This window comes from Alexandromys fortis, unplaced genomic scaffold (genome assembly GCF_014885135.2).
Source record: "Alexandromys fortis isolate MF-2015 unplaced genomic scaffold, M_Fortis_MF-2015_v1.1 scaffold_50, whole genome shotgun sequence".
Taxonomy (NCBI): Eukaryota; Metazoa; Chordata; class Mammalia; order Rodentia; family Cricetidae; genus Alexandromys; species Alexandromys fortis.
In genome coordinates this window covers 143,811-168,710 of record NW_026067932.1, presented here as the reverse complement: position 1 = coordinate 168,710, position 24,900 = coordinate 143,811, and the positions used below count along the sequence as shown (strand labels likewise).

At 43.4% G+C, this 24,900-nt stretch overlaps 1 protein-coding gene across 1 annotated transcript in view; it reads right to left on the bottom strand.

Annotated features, from left to right (window-relative positions):
• Ahrr (aryl hydrocarbon receptor repressor) overlaps positions 1-24,900 on the bottom strand; it is a 77,434-nt gene that overhangs the window by 35,198 nt on the left and 17,336 nt on the right. Inside the window, exons 3-4 of the mRNA XM_050145524.1 lie at positions 24,034-24,215; positions 5,728-5,825 (exon numbers count right to left, since the gene is read on the bottom strand). Coding sequence (XP_050001481.1) covers positions 5,728-5,825; positions 24,034-24,215 — 280 coding nt within the window. The remainder of the gene's footprint in view (positions 1-5,727; positions 5,826-24,033; positions 24,216-24,900) is intronic.

The following is a 24,900-nucleotide window of genomic DNA, read 5'->3' as shown; positions in this document are numbered from 1 at the left end:
TGCCAGGGAAAGGTGGTGGAGAACTGGTGGGAGTGGCCAGTCAATGACTACTCCAACTTGAGACCCAGGCCATGAGATGCTGTCTGGAGGGCCAGGAACCAGAGTATGGACAGCCCGGAGACCTAGGATAGAACCAAACACAACTGACAAAAAAATAGTCAATGAAATGATTCCTGATGCTCCTCTGCTATAGTTTTAGACCAGAGCCTGGCACAATCGTCATCAGAGAGGTTTCATTCAGCAATTGATAGGAGCAGATGCAGAGATCCACAGCCAAACATTAGGCAGAGCTCAGGGAATTCTGTGGAGGATTGTGAGGAAGTGTCTGGAAGGACCAGAGGAGTCAAGGGTCCTCTGAAAACAGCCCACAGAATCAACTATCCAGGGCTCATTATGAGGGCTCACAGAGACTGGTCAATGGTCAGGACGCTTGTATGGGTGTGACCTGGGTCCTCTGCATATATCTTGTGGTTGCATAGCTTGGTGCTCTTGTGGAACTACTGGCAGTGGGAGCAAGGACCGTCTCTGACTCTTTTGCTTGCTTTTCAGACGCTTTCTCCTGTTGAGTTGTCTTGTATAGCCTTGATAGGAGGGAATGTGCCTAGTTTTATTGTAATGATCTGCCATGATGGTTAGTATCCCTGACAGGCCTGCTCTTTTCTAAAAGGAAAGGAGGAGTGGATCTGGGGGGAAGCGGATGTTGGGGGAGGTATTGGAAGAGTAAGGAGGGGAAACTGCAGTTGGAATGTAATATATTAGAGAAGAATAAATTAAAAAGAAGAAGAAAAGAAACATCTCCTGTAACAGATGGAAATGATTACAGAAATGCAGAGAAACATTATCATTTTCTGCCTAGCCCCAATTGATGCATCTGCAATACAACTCTTGCACCTAAAGTTCAGTGAATAGACGAATAAGGGGTAGAAAGACTGTAAGAACCAGGGAGCAGTAAGTTTGCAGTGAGGGTGCATTACCTAGAATGTCAGAGAAGCTGCACCCATGTAATCTCATCAACATGGCTACCTAAACAAGATATTAACAAGGACGACACCAATAGACATGCTAACATGGAAGGGTAAAATACCATGGAGCCTCTACCCTAGACCAAGAACTACAAGCAACTAATGAGTGCTGAGAGTGGGAGAGGCCTCCAACTGATATCATGGTCATACCTGCAATTATATTCATAAAAGTAAAATATGTGTTAGGCAGGTTGTATTTATATATTTATGAATATTCATCTGTATATCTATATCTATCTCTACAGAATAACAAAGAAGCAGAAACCATGAATTTGAGATTTGGGGAACAGATACATAAGAAGGATTGGAGGGGGAAAAGGGAAAAGGGAAATGATGTAATTATATTTTAATTTAAAAATATTTTAACTATTTTGAAGGTTTAATGCTAACCCTTTATAAACTGGAAGCAATATATAAGTGTTATTTATTCTGATGCTGCAAAGTTGTTTCAACAGTTGAAAACCAAATTAATTCATAGTGTCAACAGACTAAAGACAAGATAAACATGTTCAGCTTTCTAGATACAGAAAATTCACTTTAATTTCAACATTTATTCATAAGAACTCACAGAAAAAAAGCACGGGACAGGATTTCTTAATCTAATGTAAAGCATCTACAAAACTGAAAGTTTCAAACAGAAAAACTAAGCTGGTATCATGCTTGATTTAGGATGACTGAAGTTTCCCCGAATATAAGGAACAAGGTTAAGATGTCCCTTTCAAACATGGGATGTACTCACTCATATTTGGTTTCTAGCCATAAATAAAGGACATTGAGCCTATAATTCGGGTTCTTAGAAAAGCTAAATAAGAAGGAGAACCCAAAGAAAATCATATAGGCTTCCTCCTGAATATTAACCTTCATCAGGCGATGAAAGGAGACAGAGACAGAGACCCACATTGGAGCACCGGACTGAAATCTCAAGGTCCAAATCAGGAGCAGAAGGAGAGAGAGCACAAGCAAGGAACTCAGGACCGCGAGGGGTGCACCCATACACTGAGACAAGGGGGATGTTCTATCGGGAACTCACCAAGGCCAGCTGGCCTGGGTCTGAAAAAGCCTGGGTTAAAACCGGTCTCGCTGAACATAGTGGACAATGAGGACTACTGAGACCTCAAGAACAATGGCAATGGGTTTTTGATCCTACTGTACCTATTGGTTTCGTGGGAGCCTAGGCAGTTTCGTGGATGCTCACCTTACTAGACCTGGATGGAGGTGGGTGGTCCTTGGACTTCCCACAGGGCAGGGAACCCTGATTGCTCTTTGGGCTGACGAGGGAGGGGGACTTGATTGGGGGAGGGGGAGGGAAAGGGGAGGCGGCGGTGGGGAAGAGACAGAAATCTATAAATAAATAAATAAATAAATAAATAAATAAATAAATAAATAAATAAATATGTCCCTTTCACACGGTACTGGGAGCCTAAAAATGTACGATGGCAGAAAAAAGTAGGTAGCTTCAAACAGTAAATATAGATTTGGGAGTTGTCAAGAATGTTTACTGCTTTTGCGGAGGACCAGACTTCGGTTCCCAGCACCCATGCAGGGCAGTTCACAAATGTCTATAACTCTAGGAGCTCTAGGTTATCCAACACCCTTTCCTGCCCCCCCCCCGGCACTTATACTCATGTACACATACCCTGCCCATTCATATAATTAAAAACATTTTTAGTGTAGATTATCTCTGTCCTCAAACTATATAATCAACATAAAACAGAATTCCATGAATCTATGAAAAAGCTCCCAGAACTACTTAATTAATGTATTAGTCATATTACACAAAGTAAGCGTAGAAACCAGACTGCATATATTTTACCAACAACCAAAAATTATAGCTAAAAAAGGTCCATATATAGAACAACAAAAAACACTGAATACCTAACTAAAAGTCTAACACAGAGGATCTGTGAGATGAAAATTATTAAACTCTCTTGAAAGTGATTAAAGACTTAAATAAACAGAAACACATATGCTCAGGGGCTCACTTGAGTTTAATAATTCCAATCAAAATCCTAGCAAATTTTGAAGATTTATTTATTTATATTTTATGTGTGCAAATGTTTGCCTGAATATGTGTGTATCAAGTGCAGGAAGTACCATAAAGGCCCAGAACACGGCATTGATCTCCTGGAACTTCAGTTACCAATGATTTCAGCTGCCAGTGGTTTTGGGTGCAGGAAAATAAAGCCACATCCTCTGCAATAGTAGCAAGTACTCTTAATCATTGATCCATCTTTCCAGCTCCCAGAAGAAATTTTTATAGATGTCAATAAGATCATTCTAAAATGTATGTGCAAAGATAAAGAAATTAAATAGGCAAGACAATTTTCTGAAAGATTTATTTATGCATTTTATGTATATGAGTGTTTTGTCTGCATACACATCTGCATACCGGAAGAGGGCATTGGGTACCCAAGGACTCCAGACTACAGATGGTTGTGAGCAGCTATGTGGGTGCTAAGAGTTGAACTCAGTATTTCTGGAAGAGCAAATCAGTGTTCTTAACTGTTGAGTCATCTTTCCAACCCTGGCAATACAATTTTGAAAGAAAAAACAGTTGAAAGATTCAGATCATCCAGTGCTCAGAACCATATGTAATGTTGACATGCCAGATAAAATTCAGAGAATGCAAAATGTAAAACTTACAAAACTGTGAAGAATGGATCAGTAAGATGGCTTGGTAGGTGTAGGCCACCAAGCTTGGCAACCTGAGCTTAATACCCAGGATTCACATGGAAGAAGAAGAGAAAGGACTCCCTCAAGTTATCCTTTCACCTCCCAAGCATGCATGCACACATACACATACAGACACACAAACAAACACACACATACACACACTACATAAATAAATGTAAAAATAATTTAAAACTTTGAAGAAAACATAAAAAAAAATCTTTGTGACTTTAGGATAAAGAGTTCCTACATGTGATGCCAAAATCACAACCAACAAAAAAAATTGACAAAAGACTTAATAAAAATTAAGCACTTCCAGTTTTTGCATCACCTATCAAGAGGATGAAGAGCAAGTCGCAGCCTAGGAGAAAACTTTCACAAATTTCACATGTGACAAGTGACAGGTGTCCAGAGTGTACAATGAGCTCTTTAGACTGAATAGTAAGAAGGCAAAATTGTGGTTTCTATATGTGCAAAGTATTCTAATGGTTAGTAAACAGAACACAGACACAGAGAAGAGATAGTTAACATCCTCGGTCAAGAGGAAATACTAGTTCAAATGATGAGGATCCAGCACTAACCCACCAAAATGACTTTGGGTGAGGGAGATAAAACCAAAGCAACCCGAAGAACATGGAGCAGTGGGAACCTTCTGAAAGCATCCTTAGTCTTGTAGTTTGAATTCCCTGCCCTGGAGATGAAAGAAAGACCCTACACGTAACCAACCTACTTGGTTCCAGACAAAGCGTGGCTGGAAACATGGGAAGAAGAATGCAGGTGTGGAAGGAGGAGTAAAGGAAGTGGTGAGGAGTCAGTTTATGGAGTAGGCTGTGGGTGGAGGTGTGGAGCCTAAAAGGGAGGTATAAAAGGAAGTCCAGCCATGAGGAGGGAGACAGGACAGGAGGTGTTGAAGAACATGTACCTGGTTAGGACTTCGATCAGACTACTCAGGTATTTTGGGTGCTGTGTGCATACTCTGTGTTTTATAATTTAATACAAAAATTTAAGGAGGATTTTTATGAGTCTTAATTTTTTAATGAATCTTCTCTGCTTTTACTATCATTGACAGAAAAAGCAATACTAGAGAAAAAGTAATAGTACTTAAGAATGTGCTTTCTAGCACATAATGGTAAGTGATAAGGTTACACATATTTCTTCCACTGAAGGACAATGCTCCCCAAAGGAGCTATTCCCTCTCTATGGGTTCTTAATATTTTCATTTCCTCTTTTAAAGCAGGCATAGACAGAGATGGTGCCTAAAATTTGAATGGTGATGAACATAAGGCCAAACCTCTCCCACAGTGATTGAGAAGAAAAGTGAGGAACTACCAGCTCCTGGCATCTGTGCTGCCCACAGAGGCTCACCCAGGGCCTGGCCCAGTGAGGATGGGGGCAACGGAGCACAACTCTGCCCTACCCTATATTCCCATCATTTCCTGATCTTTTTGTGCCAACCCTCAGCCCCCAGACACGGTTCTGTTGTGACTATCTTCCGAGATGTCAGAGACCAAGCTTGAACACTTCAGAGAAATCTCAGCACCAAACAGTCTGGGGATTCATCTCATATGGGAAAAAGTCCCACCTAATGCAAGTCCCCATCAGCCTGAATGCCAGTGTGTAATTAAAAATTGTCAGGTCCTGTTTGCATAGGACTCTGGGTGAACCACACAGAAACTCAACACTGACTATTTTTAGTGTTTAATTTGGAAATAAATGGCCTAATATTTAGGTTCTTTCATCAGTGGGTAAAACCAGCAAATATGGAATGACAAATGATTCTTAGATTTAGCAAGAGGATGACGAAATCCTTAACTCCTTCCTTGAAGTTGTTCTCTGCCCACAGATCCTAGCTTAAGCAGTCTTGGACAAGTCTGACAAATAGCTCATGAAGGCACATTAGTGCCTTTCAACTACTTATTAGGAATCACACACACACACACACACACACACACACACACCAAACAAACAAACAAACAAATAAAACCAAAACAAAACCATCATGGCTGTGTGGAGTTGCAGTGAAATGTGCTCTTACCTCCAGCAGCAGCCGTCCCTCCTGCACAGGGAACCCTCTGTGTGAGTGGTCTTCAGGTGGCAGGGCTGGAGCTGGCCATACACATGTCTCCTGCAAGGCTGTCAGGGAAGAATGAACAGATGAACCCTCTGCAGAGCCCAGGCCTGCTAGTGGTTTTTAAGTCATGTTTTTCTTATGTTTGTCTGAATTATACTGCATGGTTCCTGCTAGATGTTCAACCTAGGCTGTGCTGTTGTCCTATACAAGATAGGTAGCATCTCCAAAAAGTCCTAAAAAGTTGTATAATTGGCAGGAGGATCAAGTTGAGGCCCCAGGTCAACAAGAAAGGGTGACCTAATGTAAAAGTGTAACCAACTCATGTACCACCCACCTTCATCTTGGAAAATGCTCTTGATTCTCCCTTCTACCCAGTCTGGAGACAAAGTATGGCTTCTTGCCAGGTCCCCTTCATGATCAAGGATCCCAGGTTTCCCACAGACATGTCACCTACTGAGATCCAAATACCATCAGATCTCAACAGAACTGATGAAAGGGAACCTATCTGCCATCTGCTTCAAGGCTAGGTCAGGGTCCTCTGAGTCTACCCGTATCCCATACCCTCATCTCTCCTGGAAGGGAGCAGCCCAAATGTCCTCATCTGGAGGTAAATGAAGTCCCTTGAGAATGCCCACACTTTCCCCAAATGCTTCTGAGCCTACGAAGATGACAACCTCCCTGGTACCCCTATTCAACTCTGGTCTAAAGGCTTTGGGAAGGAAAGCTCATGGTTCTCTTACTAAGCTGGATTCCAGTCTTTGGAGGACTGACCGCATCTCCACCATTTGGAGACCTAAGACAGACAGAAAGTCCCATTGTTGAGGGCCACAGTATTCTTAAAAGTACCTTCACTGCCTGCTCACTGCCCACCTCATGCTGAAAAGGATGAGTTTGATGGTCTGGGAGTATTTTTCATAAGTAAAAGTAATATTTGAATCAAAGTTCTATCATTCATGTATCACATGGCTTGGCTGTCCAACCCTGATGCCCAGAAGTGGTGGTATAGTTTGGTAATCCTTACCTAGAATCTGAGCCTCATTGTGACTCTATGCCTCCCTTTCTGAGTGGTTCCTACCAGTCTACTGTCAGCTGGTACCATGAAAGTGAACTCCCCTTTTTTGGAGAGCATCTCCAGAGGATTGAGGAATCCAGGCTCCCAGGCAGCCCTACTACTCTGGGATCCAGATACTGTTTAACACCCTGCCCCACTCCCCAACAGGCTTACACCTGGCCCTCACAGCTAGCCTCCCTAGTCTCATGCAAAGCTGCTGTTTCAGCTGGTTGGCAGCCTCCACTGTCCCAGAAGTCCATGGCATCCTCAGACAGTCCTACCCACATGCAAGGGTCTTGTTAAGGACAATGCACCCTGTGTAACAGGCCACCCTTCCCAGGGGAGCCCAGGAGACTATGGCCCCAGTGGCAGTGGCATGACTTTGGGACCTGGTATCTTTCTCTTCCTTTTTTCAGCTACCATTTCTTACCCTTGTCTCTCCCAACTACTGAGACTGGATTTTCTGCACTAAGTAAAGAATGTACCATTTTCTTTTCAGAACTCAATCACTCCTGGGAGACTTGAGCCCCTGATGCCTCTAGGGCAATGGTTTTCAATCTTCCTAATGCTTTGACCCTTTCATACAGTTCCTCATGTTGTGGTGACCCCCGACCATAAAATTATTTTCGTTTCTATTTCATAACTGCAATTTTGATACCGTTATGGTCATAACGTAAATATCTTTGGAGATAGAGGTTTGCCAAAAAGGGTCAGAACCACAGGTTGAGAAAAGCTGCTCTAGGAAAAAGAAGGGGGTGGAGCCAAACTCCTTGAAGCCTACCTACCAGTTCTTCTTCACCTTTAACCTCCCCAGTTTGGGCCTCCTACACAGGAGGCAATGATACATTGAGTTTCCAGATGTGGCTTCAGGAGGCCCCCAAGAGGTTCACTTTATTGTACCCCTCTTCTTCGCGATCTGCTCTGCTTCTCTGGTGATAGGGAACTGAGAGACTAGCTTCCACGCGGAGGCGCTAGAGCCCCAGGAGGCATCCCCATAGCCTTGGGAAACATTCCATGAAAACTGCAAGAGTTAAAAGAGCAGCTGTCTCCTCGTGCTTTGGGGTGAGGAGAACAGGAAGATTAGGCCTGTGTAGGTCCCATGAAAACCAAGGCATTAGCCGTGAGGATTCCCAGCGGACAACTTTCTAATGGCCTCCCTGCAGAGGAGCAACGTTCCCAGCACCGCTGGGTTTGCACAAGGCTTCCAGAGAACTTAAGCTAGGGTGGCTGAGGGGTCGATAAACTTGTTACGCCGGGAAGAGGGTGGGGGTGGGGGTGCTGGACTACTTGAGCACAACCCAGAAATTGGCCAGATCTACAGGATCTCCCTACTCCAACCCCGAGAGCCAGCTCCGCCTCTAAGAGCGGTTAGGTCCAGCAGAGCTGAGCTCCTGGGACTCCGCCACCCCCATCGCGTGCTTGGCGCCTCCGGCTTCCTCCTGCGGCCACCGGCGTCACGCGATGGCTGAGATCGCGTGCGAGTGAATGGGGCCCCACCCGGCAGGCGTGGGGGTAGATTGGTTGGGGGCCCAGACCCGAGGGAAAGGGATAGAGGTGTGGCCGGGGACTGGGGTGGGACCGGGATGGGAGGGGTTTGGATTGTCTCACCTCCCGGTCCAGTAACGCCTGCCTGCAATGGCTGATCAGCCGAAGGAGGGTGTCTGCTACGAGTTAAGAATAGTGGGGGTCACTGGGGTCCCCACAAAGCATAGCTAGGGAGTAGGTGTCTAAGAACCAACAGAGGGTTACGGTGATCCACACGCCCCCGAGAGTCTCCCCACTACTTCCCTCTGCTTTCTTCGTGGCTTCCGTCCCTCTACCCTGCTCCTATAGACCTTCCCCGCCCCTGTAGGCTTCTAGGGTCGTGAGCAGGAAACTTTAAGGCACCAACCCCTACAAGTTTCGACCAGCTCTGCTGGGGCCACTGGCAAGAAGAGGGACCTGCTGGGGAGGCTCACTCAGAAATGAGCACAGAAATTCCTGTGCTCTGCGCCCAGCTCGACCTAAAATCCAGGTAATCCTGTCAACAACCCTAGTCTTTCCCCCACAACTGTAGAAGTAGGCAGATCAGTAAATCCCTACCCCAGGAAACACAGCCACTTTTGAGATTTAAAGGGGCACTTCAAGGAGTCCTCAATTGGTCACAATCAACTGGAGCCAACGAATCTTTCACTTCTCTTATTTTCTAAAACCTTGAAGTAGTTTATTTGGAACAGCAAGATTTTGAAGAGTTACCATGGAGACAGTTGAAATTGCTACACACAGCAATGCAGCCAGTACAGGCTATCCTGGACACTCAGCTTCCTAGTAACATATTTCCCTTCTCCACACTTAGCAGGCAAGGAGGATCCCTTCTCTGGATGCTAGATACACACAAATCCAATTGTTTTTCTGTGGAGGAGAAGCAAGAAGACTGAACCATCTCTACTCCTGGGTAGTGCTGTAATGCCTGAAAAACGACTCCTTTTTTTTCTCTTTTCTCTCAGCTCAGTGATGTCCATTCCCATACCTGAGTGGTATGTCTGATCAGTGGGACAGTTGTTTCTATAGTCACTTTCCCCCTGGACTTGCTATGGTCAGAGACAAAGTTGAGCAAGCCAGCTGGAACAGAGAGATGTTCCAGAATTTTGGCTAAAGTTATCTGAGTGTTTACAAGGCTGAGTAAAGTTTATTTTAGATTGTCAATAGATAGAGATGTGGATCCCAGGCAGAGCAGAAAGGAGGGGTAAGAAAAGGAAAGGAAAGAGAAGCAAAGGGGGAGAGAGAAAGAAAGAAAGAAAGAGAGAGAGAGAGAGAGAGAGAGAGAGAGAGAGAGAGAGAAAGAAAGAAAGAAAGAAAGAAAGAAAGAAAGAAAGAAAGTAAGTAGGAGAGATGACTTGTCACTCGGGACTCACCCAGAATCTCCTGGCAGCAACCTGGACTGTTCTAGACAGTTGAAATCTCTGAAGCATCTCCTGGCGAATAAGGAGACCTGACTGGAATTTCAGTAAGCCAACTTACTTTAGAGTCCCAGAACTACAGCTGGGAAGAACAGGCCTCTGTCAGGATTCAGTGTACAGCATCACAGTCTACTGTGAACATAATGCCAAAGTAAGCAGCAGGGCAGAGGCAGTATGGACAGACAGAATGACACATTGTCCGGGTCCTGTATTAGGTCACGCTATGCTTCAAGGTTCTACCAGTCAAAACCTGTCCCACATATTACTTCATGTGAAGAAGGTGTAAGGACCAACAGACCCACAGGTACACCACAGCTTTTTCAAGGTACACAGCTGCCAGGCTGCTGGTAGAACACTCAGCAGTTCTAGAAGGCAGGAACAAGTAGACATGAAAGAAAGCCCTGGATTCCTGGCTACCCTGTCTTGAGAAAGCTCCCTAAGTGAAGTTGCTTAGATATGGACAGGTTCCCTGAGAGTGTCTCAGGACCGAAGGGGATACCCTGGCGACAGTAGCCATTGGTTCCACAGTCTTGTGATACTCACAGCCCTTTTGTGCATCTAGGATGTTCAGTTGTGCTAAATGCATGGGCTCATCTGTGCATTAGGTGTCTGGTGATTGCCTGATGGTGATGCGCCTACTGGGGATCCAGACACAGGGTTCCTGCCACATGCATGGAATCTCATTAATTTGGAGAAAATCCAAGAGTCTTTGGAAAGGACACATCTGAACCTCTTGCTGACTTGTTTCAGATGTTTGAGTGAACAGATCCACAACCAAGGACTGGCCTCTACTTTAACAAGGACAGTGCCTGGGGCCATGACCAACATTGTTTTGAGTATGTGTGAGTTGCCCAGTCACACGGCTTCCAATGTCTGAGGTTATTTCAGGTAGGGTAGCATCTGAATCTGGGTCCAGGGAGGCAGGTACAGCTTCCCTAGTGTGGGTGGTATCTCCCAACTGCTGAGGCCCAAAGAACACAGAGACTGGTGAGGGAGAAATTTGCCCTTTCCTCCTGCCTCTGGGTGAGCTGGAACATAGCCTCTCATTTACATCTGCTCTTGATTCTGTTTGCACCTAGGCTGGATCACAGCCTTCATCTCCCAGGGGTTCCCATGGATTCAGCTTCCATGATACATGAACCAATTCCTCATACTGCCTGCCTCTGTTTATCTGCTTCTCTAGTGAACCCTGAAGTATATATGTCCAAGGCCAGTTCTGGGATAAAATGATACTGTGTCTGACCTCCAGGCTCCAAGCTGCACACTGGGCCAGTTTCCTTTATGTTGTTTTCTCCTCCAGCCTTCTAAAGAGGTTAGACAAGTTTAATAGGAATATGCCCCATCACCCCAGCCTAGCTGCTAGCTGTGCCTTACCTGGGACTTTACCAAATACTAGTCTTGGGATCTCTGCAATGCCCACTTATCATTCAAAATATCTTTTCACTGCTCGGTCCCTCAGACAAGAAAAAACATCGAAACACGAATAAACATTCACCCAAATGTAATATTAAAAAATTGGGCCGGGCGGTGGTGACGCACACCTTTAATCCCAGCACTCGGGAGGCAGAGGCAGGCAGATCTCTGGGAGTTCAAGGCCAGCCTGGTCTACAAGAGTTAGTTCCGGGACAGGCACCAAAGCTACAGAGAAACCCTGTCTCGAAAAACCAAAAAAAAAAAAAAATAGAGCATAGCTCAAGTTGTATATTATAGTAAGTTGCTGCCTTTGATGTATAATTTCCAGATTTTTAAAATACATTCATTAAAGATTTCACACTTCCAAAAAGTTCACAAAGGAACAAACACACACACACACACACACACACACACACACACACAAATGCATTTCCTCAATGCAAATCAAAATTACTGAGATTCCATCTTACACCTGTCATAATGGCTAAGATCAAAAACACAAATGACAGCTTATTCTGGAAAGGATGTAGAGCAAGGGGGACATTCCACCATTGCTGGTGGGAGTGCAATCTTGTACAGTCACTTTGGAAATCAATATGGTGGTTTCTCAGGAAATTGGGGCCAAATTGTGGGAGTTTCCTTTGTAGCAGACTTATACCAGACTCCATAAAGCCTCCATTTCCAGCTAAGACTCCTGGCAGCAGTGGATCCACAGCCTGAACTGGCCATCCCCTGCGATTGAACTGGTGACTACCTCAGTTGTCTGCAGAGAATCTTCATCCAGTGTACTGATGGAGGAAAGACTCAAAGAGCCAGGGCCAAACATTGGGCAGAGCTTGGGAGTTCTGCTGAGGAGAGAGAGAAGGAATTATAGGAATCTGGTGGAGGGAGCGGGTCAGGGACATCACAGAAAAATCCACAGAAATGGCTAGCCTGGTGCATGGGAACTCACGGAGTCTGAACTGACAACCAGGGAAGTTGCATGGGACTGACCTAGACCCTCTGCATATATGAGACAGTTGTGTAGCTTGGTCTCTTTACGGGACTTCTGGCAACAGGAGCAGGGGCTGTCCCTGGTGCTTTGACTGGCTCTTGGGAACCTATCCCTCATGTTCGATTGCCTTGTCTAGCCTGGTACAGGGCTCGTGCCTGATCTCAAGGCAGCTTAATAGCCACGCTTTGCTGATGTCCATGGAAGGCCTGCCTCTTTTTGAGCAAATATAGAGGAGAGGTGGATTGAGGGAGGGTGGAGGGAAGGTGGGGAGAGAGAGTGGGAGGAGAGGAAGGAGAAGAGGCTGCAGTTGGAATGTAAAATAAATAAATAAAATTTTAAAAATGCATTTCCTCTGAGCCAGTGAGAACTAGTCAAAAGGCAGATATGTCCCCATCTCTTCTTAACTCCTTGCTTTGGGCTTTACTTCTCCCCACAGGTTCTGTGTAGCTCCATGCAAACTTCAAAGGAGAAACACCACCCTTGCCTTCAAATACCTGTCATTGTGAAGGATGAAAACCAAACTAACTCTTTGTAGGAAGGAAGAACATAATTTGGGCACAATGAAGATCCATATTTTTTTTCATGATATAAAGTCTCTGGTATAGCAAAAACTAGGTGTTCTCATGGATTTTTATTAAAAATGTTTCAGCAAACAATAGCAAGAGAAAGTTCTCCCATATCAGTGAGGGTTCAAGAAGTGTTTTGTAAAACAATAACAACAAAAAAATGTGTTTTAAAATGAAATATTTTAAAGTCAAAGATGTACTAAATTCATAGTTTCATGATACTAGGGTGTGAATATGAGCATGAATAAGGCCTACAGCCAGATACTGTTCTGACAGCACAGACTGGGTGTCCCAGAAGTCAGGGAGAGTATATAATCTACTTGTAAACAAGAACTGATTGCTGTAGGAAGTCCTACTCTCTGTTCTGGTTATGGGATTCATTTTCTGATCTCTGTTCAAACAGAGGATTCTGATTTGTGAGTCTACCCCTAAATAAATAACCATCTATTTCTCAATTCTGAGCTAGTGTGGGATGGAGGATGAAAGTTCAGTAAATCATTTGGTTATCCATGAGTTCAATTTTCAGCAACACAGACACACACCACAAACACTGAAAAATAAATCTATACATTATTATAGGTCATTAGCTCCTATCAGGGTTTTGCTGTAATTGTGATTGACAGACACAGATTGAAATTAGTAAAACATCCTGATATCTTAATGTCAGATACACAGGTCCTTATGAAGATATATCCTCTTGTTCCCTGTAGTTGCTTCCCCTTTCAGCCTATCATTCAACCTGTCATTACCTATCCCTGACTTTATACAGCAGAGAATGAGATACCACATGTGAGCCAAACATAAGAAGAAATACTGAGCAGGGAGTCAGAGAAGCTCTACTGTGGCTTGGGAATGAGGGGTGATGTCCAAAGTATGGTCAGGCAAACCATCTGAGGGATGGCCTTTGAGAAAAGATCTGGATGAAGTAATACCAAGATGTCTAGAAAAATAAGCCCAAGTGTTTACCTAAACCCTAAGAAAGAACCAGAACCCCAAACAGACATCTGTATTTCCAGGCTACTGGATGGGAGATGTCAGTCTTTCAGAAACCTGGGATGTGGGAGTGAGAGTAGAATGGAGCACATGGTCATGGCCCATTTCCTGAAAGAAGAGTTAACAGAGTTTGTGCTGAATAGAGCACCCTGGACACCAGCAGCCCTGGCTGGAGAGAGGCCACATATACTATCACTGATTTCATGGACTGGCCTTATCTTCCCAATCTTGGAACTTGGGCTGCTTTAGTAACATGCCATCTTGAGAACAGAGTCTCTTTCAGAATCTTCCTGTTCTAGAGACAGAGCCACTGTATGTCCCCATCTCAAGGGTCCACTGATAATCAACCACACTAACACAGAAAGCTGCAGCTCCGTCAGCCCAACCAGGCCAACTGTGCAATGCATTGTGGTGCCCCACAGTATCTTGGCCTAAGCAGTGTCCTGCATAAGGGACAAGAGCTCAAGCCACCAGGGACTTCCCTCAAGATGGAGGAGTTATGGTACTTCCCTTAGGCTAGGACACCTCTTTATTCCCCTTGAGAATGCTCCTCTGGTGGGTTACAGGGATACAGCCTCCATAGTCTGCACCCCGAGCACCACCTCTTCCAGAAACAAAAGCTGACATGATCAGCAACTGGTACTTCCTTCCTGAGTCCTGAGTATATATCATTCAGCATCCCATGTCCACTACCAAAGAAAATTCCTTCTATGATATCTGAGGTCTAAATCAGGAAACACTTTAGACACTGCTGTCTGCTATCCCTGAAGGCTCAGTGGGGTTATATCTGAGTTCACAAGGAATTACCCATATTTATAAGATTGAGACTTGACTCCTATCCTTCATCCTCTGCATCAACTCAGAGTTGATCTAAAACCAGATGTTAAGTACCCAAATTATGAAACTAGAAAAAGAAAACATAGGGGAAATACTTTAAGATATTAGCATAGAAAAAAAATGGCAAGTGTCAAGATGGCTCAGTGGGTAATAATGCTTACTGCCAAATCTAACAATCTGAGTTTGCATCAGGACCTACATTGTACATATGATGGAAGAATGCTCCCCACACCTCAGGGGAGGAGGGAGAAAAATGTAATATAAAATATAAATTTAAGTGTAATTTTAAAAACTAAAATAAGAAATATGATATAATCTTCAATTCACTTCTGAGTTAACAGCCAAAGAAAATGAATGCATCAAAGAGACATTAACTCTAGCACCATTCATAATAATCAAGATATGGAATCCGCCTAGATGTTCACTGATGAATTAATGGATATGGAAAATATGATGAATAAACATTGTGAAATGCTATTCATCCATTAAAAGGATGAAATGCTATTGTTTACCAGGAAAAAAATGATAGAATTGGGTGTCATTGTATTAAATGAAAGAAGCCAGATATTGAATCTACCTCATGTCCTCATTTATTCGTGGAGGCTAAAAGTGTTGCTAACACAAAAGTAGAGAGAACAAAGGTCATTCATAGCATGGGAAAGATAGCGGGAAGAGAAATAGAGAGGGTGGGCAATGGCCATAAAAATAGAGTTCGAAGCAGGAAGTAGCTCTAAAGGACCATCTATAACTCAAGTTCCAGAAGATCTAATGATCTCTTCTGACCTTTGAAGGCACCACATGCATGTGGTACACAGACATGTATTGAGGCAAGACAGTCATATACATAAAATAAATCTTAAAAAGAAAGAAAATTACCAAATAGGACTCACTTCAAAAATGTAATAATGGAAAAAAATGTAATAATGGTTCAAAACTATTACTATACTTAATGTGTTAGTTCTAATGACAAAAAGAGAAATGCTAATTATTCTAACTTGTTCATTATATATGCTTCAGTATAAGTATGATACATATTTTTGCTCAATCAATAAGCACAAATATTATATTCCAGTTAAAAGTTCTAATTAAAAGTAAAAATAACTGAAGGAAACAAAGGTTTGCAGGTAATAGTTTCCAGGAATTTGGGCTGCAAAGGTAACATTCCCACAAGCCAGGAAATCTCTCCTATGCCTGCTCCCTGTGCATGCCCTGTCCAAGCCCTGCTGAGAGCCGTTTTGTCCTGCTTTCAACAGCCACTGCTGTCCACTCCTCTGCCTTGGATCCCCGGTGCTTTGGGTGTGATACACGGTGTTAACGTAGGTACTCTTAGCAGAGGCTCAATGGCCACTGAATGACGACTTATATCTCACCTCTTTTATGTTTGCCTCACCTACCTTTATTAGCTAGTAGTATGTTACAGAGAGATCTTCTCACTGTTTATTTAATTCATTCATCTATACTAATGTACGTTAATAAAACCTTTTTTATTCATAGAGTTATCAGCTATTACTAGTTAAATCATTTTAATGAAAAAAATCAGTCCTGTCTTGGTCAGTAGAGAGCCTCCTATGTTACACAATATTCCTTTGTTGTTTCTTCTCTGGCACTAACAGTTCTCGTTTTCAGGTTTTCTTTTTTTCTTTTTGTTTCTTTTTTGGTTTTTCTGTGTAGCCCTGGCAGTCCTGGAACTGCTCTCTCTTCTGAGAGCTGGGAATTAGACATATGCCGTCACCTCCCACCCAGATTATCTTTTTATTAATGACTTCTAGCTAATTTTCCCTGGAGTTTCACTGTAAGCTTTTTGTGATTTTGTCTTTTGACTTTTGTTGAGATTTGCTTTACTGATTATCTGATTTCAACATTTTAGTCTACATGCAGGTTTGAGAAGACTAGGACTTTGTAGCTTGGGAGTCCAGTGCTTTATGTTTGTCCATTAGATTAACCTTATTTTTGCCTTGTTTACATCTTTCATAAGTTTTATTCTTCTACTTTTTATTCCATAAATTAATCTTTCTGATGATAAATTTATGTCTTTTTCTTATAGTCAATGATTCTTTTATAGATTTTGAGGTTATTAGGAACACACAAATTTTAAATTATCTTATTCATCTGACAAAATGAATCATTAAGTAATTATGTAGTGACTCATCCCCTTTCTCTCCCCAGTGCTTTTTAACTTCAAAGAAAATTTTGGACATTGACTCAAAGGCATAAGTCTCTCTGTAGGGTTTCCTCAGTGTGTCTTTCCATCTTTTGTTCTTTCTTTCTAAACCCTTAGACTTTGCACATGCTCTTTGTAAAAATCAAAATTATAAAATATCAATATTATAAAATATCCTTTAATTGGCATGGTTATTCTATTTATATTTCTAATAATTAGTGATATATTGGACTTTTTTTGAGTTCATTCTTTTATTTATTTATTTATTAAATATTTCTGTCTCTTCCCCACCTCCGCCTCCCCTTTCCCTCCCCCTCCCCGAATCAAGTCCCCCTCCCTCGTCAGCCCAAAGAGCAATCAGGGCTCTCCGTCCCGTGGGAAGTCCAAGGAAAACCCTCCTCCGTCCAGGTCTTGTAAGGTGAGCATCCAAACAGCCTAGGCTCCCACAAAGCCAATACATGCAATAGGATCAAAAACCCATTGCCATTGTTCTTGATGTCTCAGTAGTCCTCATTGTCCGCTATGTTCAGTGAGACCTGTTTTAACCCAGGCTTTTCCAGACCAGGTCAGCTGGCCTTGGTGAGTTCCCGATAGAGCATCTCCATTGTCTCAGTGTGTGGGTGCACCCCTCACGGTCCTGAGTTCCTTGCTCATGTTCGCTCTCCTTGATATATTGGACTTTTATGCTCTGTAGTTATTGTACCTATTTGAGTTTTTACTACTTTCTTGTCTTTTTCTTTGATTATGCTTTCTCATTCTGGTTTTTCCTTTGAAAATTAAACCACATTTCTTTCTATTTATTTGTTTGTTTGTCATTTACATACCAAACCCAGTTCCCCCTTTCTCCTCCTTCCCCCACCCCACCCCCACCCACTCCTCAATGAAGGTAAGGTGTCCCTTGGGAAGCCAACTGAGCCTATGGCATCACCTCTTTGAGACAGGACCAAGGCCCTCCCCCTCCCGTACTTAGGTTGAGCAAGGTATCTCTACACAGAGAATGGGCTCCACAAGTCAGTTCATGCATTAGAGACATGCCAGACACACGGGACAGTTTTTGGCCTTCTTCCTTCTCCCCTTCTACTCCTACTAAGGGGATCGGGAACAGCAGCATCACTGTACATGAGTGGGATTGGGGTTCATCCTCCCACCCCAGGCTCTTTCATTAGAGAGTTGCATTATGTTTTAACTGTATCACTAGACTTGTACAAATAGCCAAGCTAGCCTGCTTGAACAGTAGGATAGAATACTAATATACCCTACCTAGAAGTGACCAGCAAGGCCCTAGGCTGTTTCAGATCCTCCCGGAGTCAGAATGAGGACCATACAGGGAAGTCTGCTGGGAAAGCTAGAAGGAAACCCAAACCTCAGTTCCTTATGTCCTGGGAAAGAATCCAGAGATAGGAGAGAGGAAAAGAGAGAGGGACTGATCAAGGCTGTCTCTAATTGGTCAGGTTGATCTTTTGAAATCAATGAAAAGAGGTAGAAAAATAGAATCAGTTCAAAAAACAATCAGTCTGATCTTTTCATACACTAGCAATGATTGTGAAAGCTATTTGACCCTAAGTGTTAAGTCTTAACATGGACTGGAGAGATGGCTCAGTCATTAAAAGCTTGTCTCAAAACAAAAAGTATAAATCCTATCAACATTTACTCTAACGTCTAAAAGTAGAGTCTCATCTCAGTATCATCTGCTCACATGGGGAGATACCTAGATATGATAGACCCCCTGAGCAGATTCCCCAAGCTGTGAGTCTGTGGCTCAAACCATGTGTGTACATCAGAGACACAGCGGCAGAGTGCATAGAAGACAGATTCCAGTTTCAGAAGCGAGACATCAAGAAAAGAAAGAAAGATGTCATAAAAGGCTAAAACCCAACAAGGTAAACCCAGTTAGATATTGGAGTTGAGAAATATCTTGGATTCGAAGCTCTAGGTGGGCTTCCTCAGCCCACAGCAACTTTGGACTCTCTCTTCGGGTCATACCGCCCCTTTATTGATGGTAAATGCATGTTGTTAATGGAATTACTTTGTTGTGCTGCCCTATCTCCTTTTGCTGAGATGGAAATATCTGCTGGTATACCCCTTCTCTCTTCCTCCTCCTGTGGTGGCTGATTAAATCCGTGGTTCATACCACACAGTTTCTTTAACAAGTGGTTGTTCCGCTGCCTCCTCTCTCACTTGTTACAATATGAGTAAGCTAAGGATTTTTCAACTCTTTAAGTTGGTTCCTTTTCTCTTAATTTTTTTTCATTCCACCTATTTTATAATAGGCAGTAAAGGAAATAATCAAGGAGCACCTTCAGTAGTCTACTGAGAAATCTCTTCTGTTGAATGTCTGGCCTCATCTTTTTGCAGGCTCTACTCTTCACAAAAGAGTAAGGCACGGTCAGGCTGCACTTTTGACAACTTATGAATAAGACTCCCATTTCCACTGGTCTCCAAAACCAGATCTTTGTTCCTGCTGAGTTCTTAACAGAATAACTCACTAATGCACACGTTTATACTAAATTTTGTTCAAAATAACAAATGTTTTCTGAGACATCAAGAGCCTGCTCTGCACTTCTCCTCCTTTCTTAATATTCCAGGATCAGCACAAACAGCCGTGTTACAGCAAACAGATGCCCCAGCACACATCTTAGAGCTCCTGCTTCCAATTCCAAATCTTTTCTTGCACATCTCAGTTTTCGTCTCAATGGAATCCCACTTCTCAGTATTTACCACTGGCTGGGCAGGATGGACCACAGAGACGTATCTTCTCACAGTTTTAGAGGCTGGAGGTCATGGTCAAGATGATGGCAAATGTGGGCTCCTTGAGGGGGCCTTTCTGATTTATAAACACATACCTTGTTATGTCCTCAAATGAGTGGCTATTGTGGGTTTGTATTCAGAGAGGGTTCTTGTGTTCCTCTCATAAGGGCAATAATCCTGAAAGATCACAGCCACAACTTTGGGATCTTCTTTAACTTTTATTACTTTACTTAGAGGCCCAATCTTCAAAAACCATCACACAGCAGATTTGGGCTTCAAGATACACATTTTTGGAGGACACAAATATTTAATCCATAACAAAGACCATTAGGAAAAGAGTAATCCCTCAGTGAGAACAGAAAAAAAAGGTACGATTTTGTTTAATAATTGTATACATCAGTCCTGAGTATCCAAAGTCATTAGCAGTCTCAAGGTACTCCTGATTTTTACATGCTAATAGATGTTGTATTCCCAAGTTCTAGGTCCCAGGTCACACCTAGTGATGTCATGGTGTGTCTGTATTTATCCATCTGGGATTAACGTGAAACAGAGGAGCCTGTTCAGTTCAAATGAGCATGGCGGCCAGGGCTGACCTTGGACAGGAAGTCAAGGACAGCCAGAAGTGTGTGGAAAGGTGTGCTAGGCTGAGAACAAAACGAATCAGCAAAAGGTCCCAGATTCCATCCCAGGTGAGCATGGGCCATAGGGAGGAGGAAACAACAGCAGTAGCAGAAGAGTAGCCATGAAAAATCCCTAGGTTTTTATGAGAGGTGAAGCTAGGCCTCTCTGCCTCTTTTTCTTATTGGTTTTGGTTTTTAGGATCACCTCCTCTCCCTTGAGTGGCTTGCCTGATGGATCTTGTCATTCTAATGACTTATTGGGTAGATGTTGTCCCTGAACCAGGCCTGGGCATGATCTTTAATATCAATGCTTGAGACTCTATACTCCTGGGAGGTCTTCCTAAGCCTTGTCCTGGTGACAGCAAGGAGTCCCTGGGGAGGCTTGGGACAAACCAACTTACGATATTTCTAGACTGTAATAATGGGGCCAGGGTTTTTCAGAATTTTCTGGTTGATCCTCAGTGCTACATATCCAAGGATCCAGCCTAACGTAAGCATGGGAGGACCCAACTCTGCTCCCTGCCCTGTAATAGGACAAGGCTGTCTCTTCAAAACACTCCCTATTTTTTTCTTCACCCAAATTTCCCCTTTTGTGGATAGAAAAACTTATAAAAGTGGAAAATCCCAGCCCTGACCATTACCCACAGAAGATGGTGGAAGTAAAGATCTATGAAAGCATGCGGCCTCGTTACACGGAGACCAGATGAACAAAACTAAAATAGTCCATTGCCTCAACCCTAAATGTTCCAAACGATTCTCATGTCACTGTCACCCTCTGAGTTTGGAGTTTCCAGATTGTGTCCTTTTCAGGGGTGATCTTTTATGACAATTTTAATGAAATTAACTCATTCATTCGGGTCAATGAGCATAAACTAAAATCCAATTATTGTAGATTCATTTTTTTTCTATTCACATAGTTAGAAATGAATTCAGGAAAAATTTTAGAATTTTTTTCTCTATGTACAGCTTAAGGGTGATCACAAAATTCAGAATTCTTGGAAAAACATGTGTAGTACAGAAATTTAAAAGGTTGTTATCTTGCCCCCAAAAGCCTCAACACTCTCAGGAAGTCTGTGGACCCTGAGAATTTACTTCATTTCAGCACAGTGGGATCCTCAGGTTTCAGTGATGTGGGAAGACCAACCACAAGTAGTACTGCTTTCACAACTCAGAACTTTGAAAATGATGGTAAGATGGGCAAACCGCTTCACTTCTGAGTTAACAACTGAGCATTTATACAAACTCTTGGGCAGTCTTTGGAATTGGCCAGAAACATCAGGAGCAGATCTCCTGTGGGCCAACAAGCTTGAGCTAGTCCACTGTAGCTCCATCACCAGGCTGATGATCCTTAAATGTGTACTAGCTGAGTACTGGCCAGTCTTAAAGCCAGCCTTTGAGTAGCATCCTCCACGATTCCTACCATGCTTCTTTGGTTGTAAAATGAGTTCCTTGGTTGAAGGTAATGTTACGTGGAAGAGAAAGTGGCCTGCCTTCAAATTCCTGCCTTAAGTTCCTGCCTAGGCTTCCCCCAACAACAGACTGTGACCTGGAATTATAAGCTGAACACACCCTCTCCTGCCCTAAGTTACTTTGGTTAGAATATTTTATCTCAGCCAAAGAATGAAACTAGACCACTCTTCACCTCCGTGCCAAGGTCAAGTGTGTGTGAGAGTGCTGTGTCAGTGCAAGGGTAGAAAACAAAGCCATTTTCAGTTCTGAACAGAGTCTTTCTACTCAGGGCAGCAGCCCCAGTCTGATCTGAGTGGTCTAGACATGGGGCTGCCCTTGAGGTTTGCTAGCAATGCTCATGGGAGCATGGGCAATGACTTGGTCACACTTCTCACTTTTAGGCATGTTGTAGAAACCAAAGTCAGGAGCTTCAATTCCATCCTAGCTTCCCACACCCATACAAGATCAGGATGACACAGCATGTTTTGAAAGATTTTCTCAATTTCTTCCCACCCTAATGCCCTGGAAAAACACTCAAACCTCAGAGGCAAACTGAATGCAGCACCATTAGAACTAAGAGTTGCCAGCGGGCCCCAAAGTAGATAGGGGTTCTATGGGAAAGAGACCTAGAGTGGAGGAAATTTGTAAAAGCAATATTTTTGTGGGTAAAAATAGAAAATCTAGATAGCAAAATGAAAATGTATTGTCATAGTTCCACTGTGGTATGGTATTCAAGAAGGCTGGGACTAGCCAGGACTCAGGGGTGCCTGTGTAAGACCTTAGGCAAGGGTATCAAGATGATCAGGCACTATGGAAAGCAAAACTTCTCCAGGGCTCTGGGGTTGTGCTGAGGAGGATAGCAGGTCCCTATGTTGCAAACACCTCACATGCCAACAAGACACTGAGGGTAGAGCTATCAGAGTCTAGTAATACTGCTTACTCCATCAGAACATGTAACCATGAAACTAACCTGAAAAGTCAGCAACTGGAAACCAAACCATTTAGATTTCCACCCTCTTTAAATCTGTTACCTTTGACTGCCACATAATGCAGAAGCTGGGGAGCATCACCCCCACATTCCAATCCTATCTATGTCTTCAACCCCTATGTATTCTTCCATCCTTCAGATACCCAAGATTCCAAGGAAACCAAAACCTGGATCTCTAAGGAAACAAGATGATGTGGCAGAACATGGGTATAATTCTCAATACAGACCAATGGTAGAAACCATGTTGAACACAGAGAAGGGCTCTGTCTCTGACCACCCACCCCAGTCCTTCACAGGCACCTTTCCCTGCCCTTCTTCCATGGAACAAAGCCACGGTGTGCCAGGAAGTCCAGAGCCCTTCTATCCTTGAGGGTTCAGTACAGCTAGTAGAAATTACAAAATATCTCTAAACCATGGTGGATTGGAGTTTAAGGATGTAGGGAGCCCCTGGACTCCCAGAAGACAGGGCCTCACACGTTGTAGAGAGCAGAAAGACTTTGCTAGAGCTTGGTGGCAGGAGATCAGTCTGCCTGCCGGAGCATACAAAGTTATTCCTGAGCCACCTTGTGGTATCCAAGGTGAAAACAAGGTTAACTGTGGACACTAGACCTCCTGTCTGTGGCTGATGCATGATTAATGAAAACTCAGAGGCAGAAATCAGGGTTCAACCTGAAGACCAGAAAAACAAAGCAGCCAGCCACTGACTCTTACTTCGACCTCAGTCTGAAAATGGTGACATGCCTTCAGGAAACCTCAGAATGAGAATGCCTGAGAGCTGTTTCCTCTGTTATTTATAATTCTCTCTAGTTCTGGGATTAAGGGCATGCACCAATACAACCTGGTTTCTATGACAAACTAGTGTGGCTACTGGGATTAAAGGTGTATGTCATTGTTGTATGGTCTGTTAGGCTGGCCAGTGTGGCTGTTTTACTTTTCTGATCATCAGGGAAGCATTATTTATTAAAATACAAAAGAAAGCCACTACACATGGCAGTTCTACTCTCCCTCAGAATAGATCCCCTTATTCTCTGGATCCCCCTCCCTCAGAGCTGTCCTGTTCCTGGGCACGACTCCCTTATTCCTTGAAGCCCCCATCCTCAGAGTTGTCCTGGATCTGGTCACGTAGAGAACTTGGGATCATCCTAGTGAAGTGTGTAAAAACCCTGAAGCAAGTGTGTTACTGTTGACCTGGAGCCAGAGGAATCCCACAAACGAGTCAGCCCACAACCAAGGATCTTCCCACCTAGATGCATGGGCAGGGAGGGTTGCATGGTGGTATAACTCATTATGCACGTGTCTCATCACAGCTAGGCCCAAGTTGGGTCTATCTGGATTCAGGTGGACCCAGGTAAGACCCAACAGAGCTCAAGAGAAACCCAGCTGGACCAGGGGAACCCAGAACAGACCTAGCAATGTACAAGTGTAACCTAAGTGGACTCAAGTGAACTCAGATGGCACAAGTGAGATTTAGTCAGTTTTAGATGGAGACAATGTCCACATGAGAGTCTTACCTTGGAAGAAGCTCTTCACCCTGAGGTAACTAACGCTGAGGCGCAGGACGGAAAGCTTGTCCAGCTTGGAGATGATATCAGGTGGAAATGGCAGCAGGCTGGCCAGGTGGTCCAGCTCTGTATTGAGGCGATCCCGGTGACGTTTGGAAGGATTTGATTTCTCAGCCCCCATGGTAAGCCTCCTGTGGGAAGAGGGCCTTAGTCATATAGGTTCCTACCAGGAGCCAATGGCCCCACAGGCAAGAAACCTTTCTCTGCAGTGACCTTGCTGGGAACACTGAAGCTGTTGCCCAGTCAGAAAATGCTTATGAGAATTAGAGATCACTCCTTTGCTGTGGAACAATGTTTTCGCACACTGTGAAGATGTGTTGTTCTCATTGGTTTAATAAAGAGCTAAATGGTCAATAGCTAGGCAGGAAGAGGTTAGGCAGGACTTGAGAACAAAGAGGGAGAGAGAGTTCTCTCGTATGAAGAAGGTCGGAGTTGCCAGCGAGACACAGAGGAAGGAGGATGAGTACAAAATGAAGTAACATGCCATGAACAGCAAGTAAATTAATAGAAATGGGCTGTTATAAGAGCTAGTTAGAAAAAGCCTAAGCTATGGAGGAGGGTGGTCCATGGACTTCCCACAGGGCAGAGAACCCTGATGGCTCTTTGGGCTGACTAGTGAGGGGGACTTGATTGGGGGAGGGGGAGGTAAAGGGGATGCGGCGGTGGGGAAGAGACAGAAATCTTTAATAAATAAAAAAAATTAAAAAAAATAAATTAGAAAAAAAGAAAAAAGCCTAAGCTATTGGTTGAACATTTATAACTAATAATAAGTCTCTATGTAGTTATTTGGGAGTTGGCTGGCAGGACAGAATATTC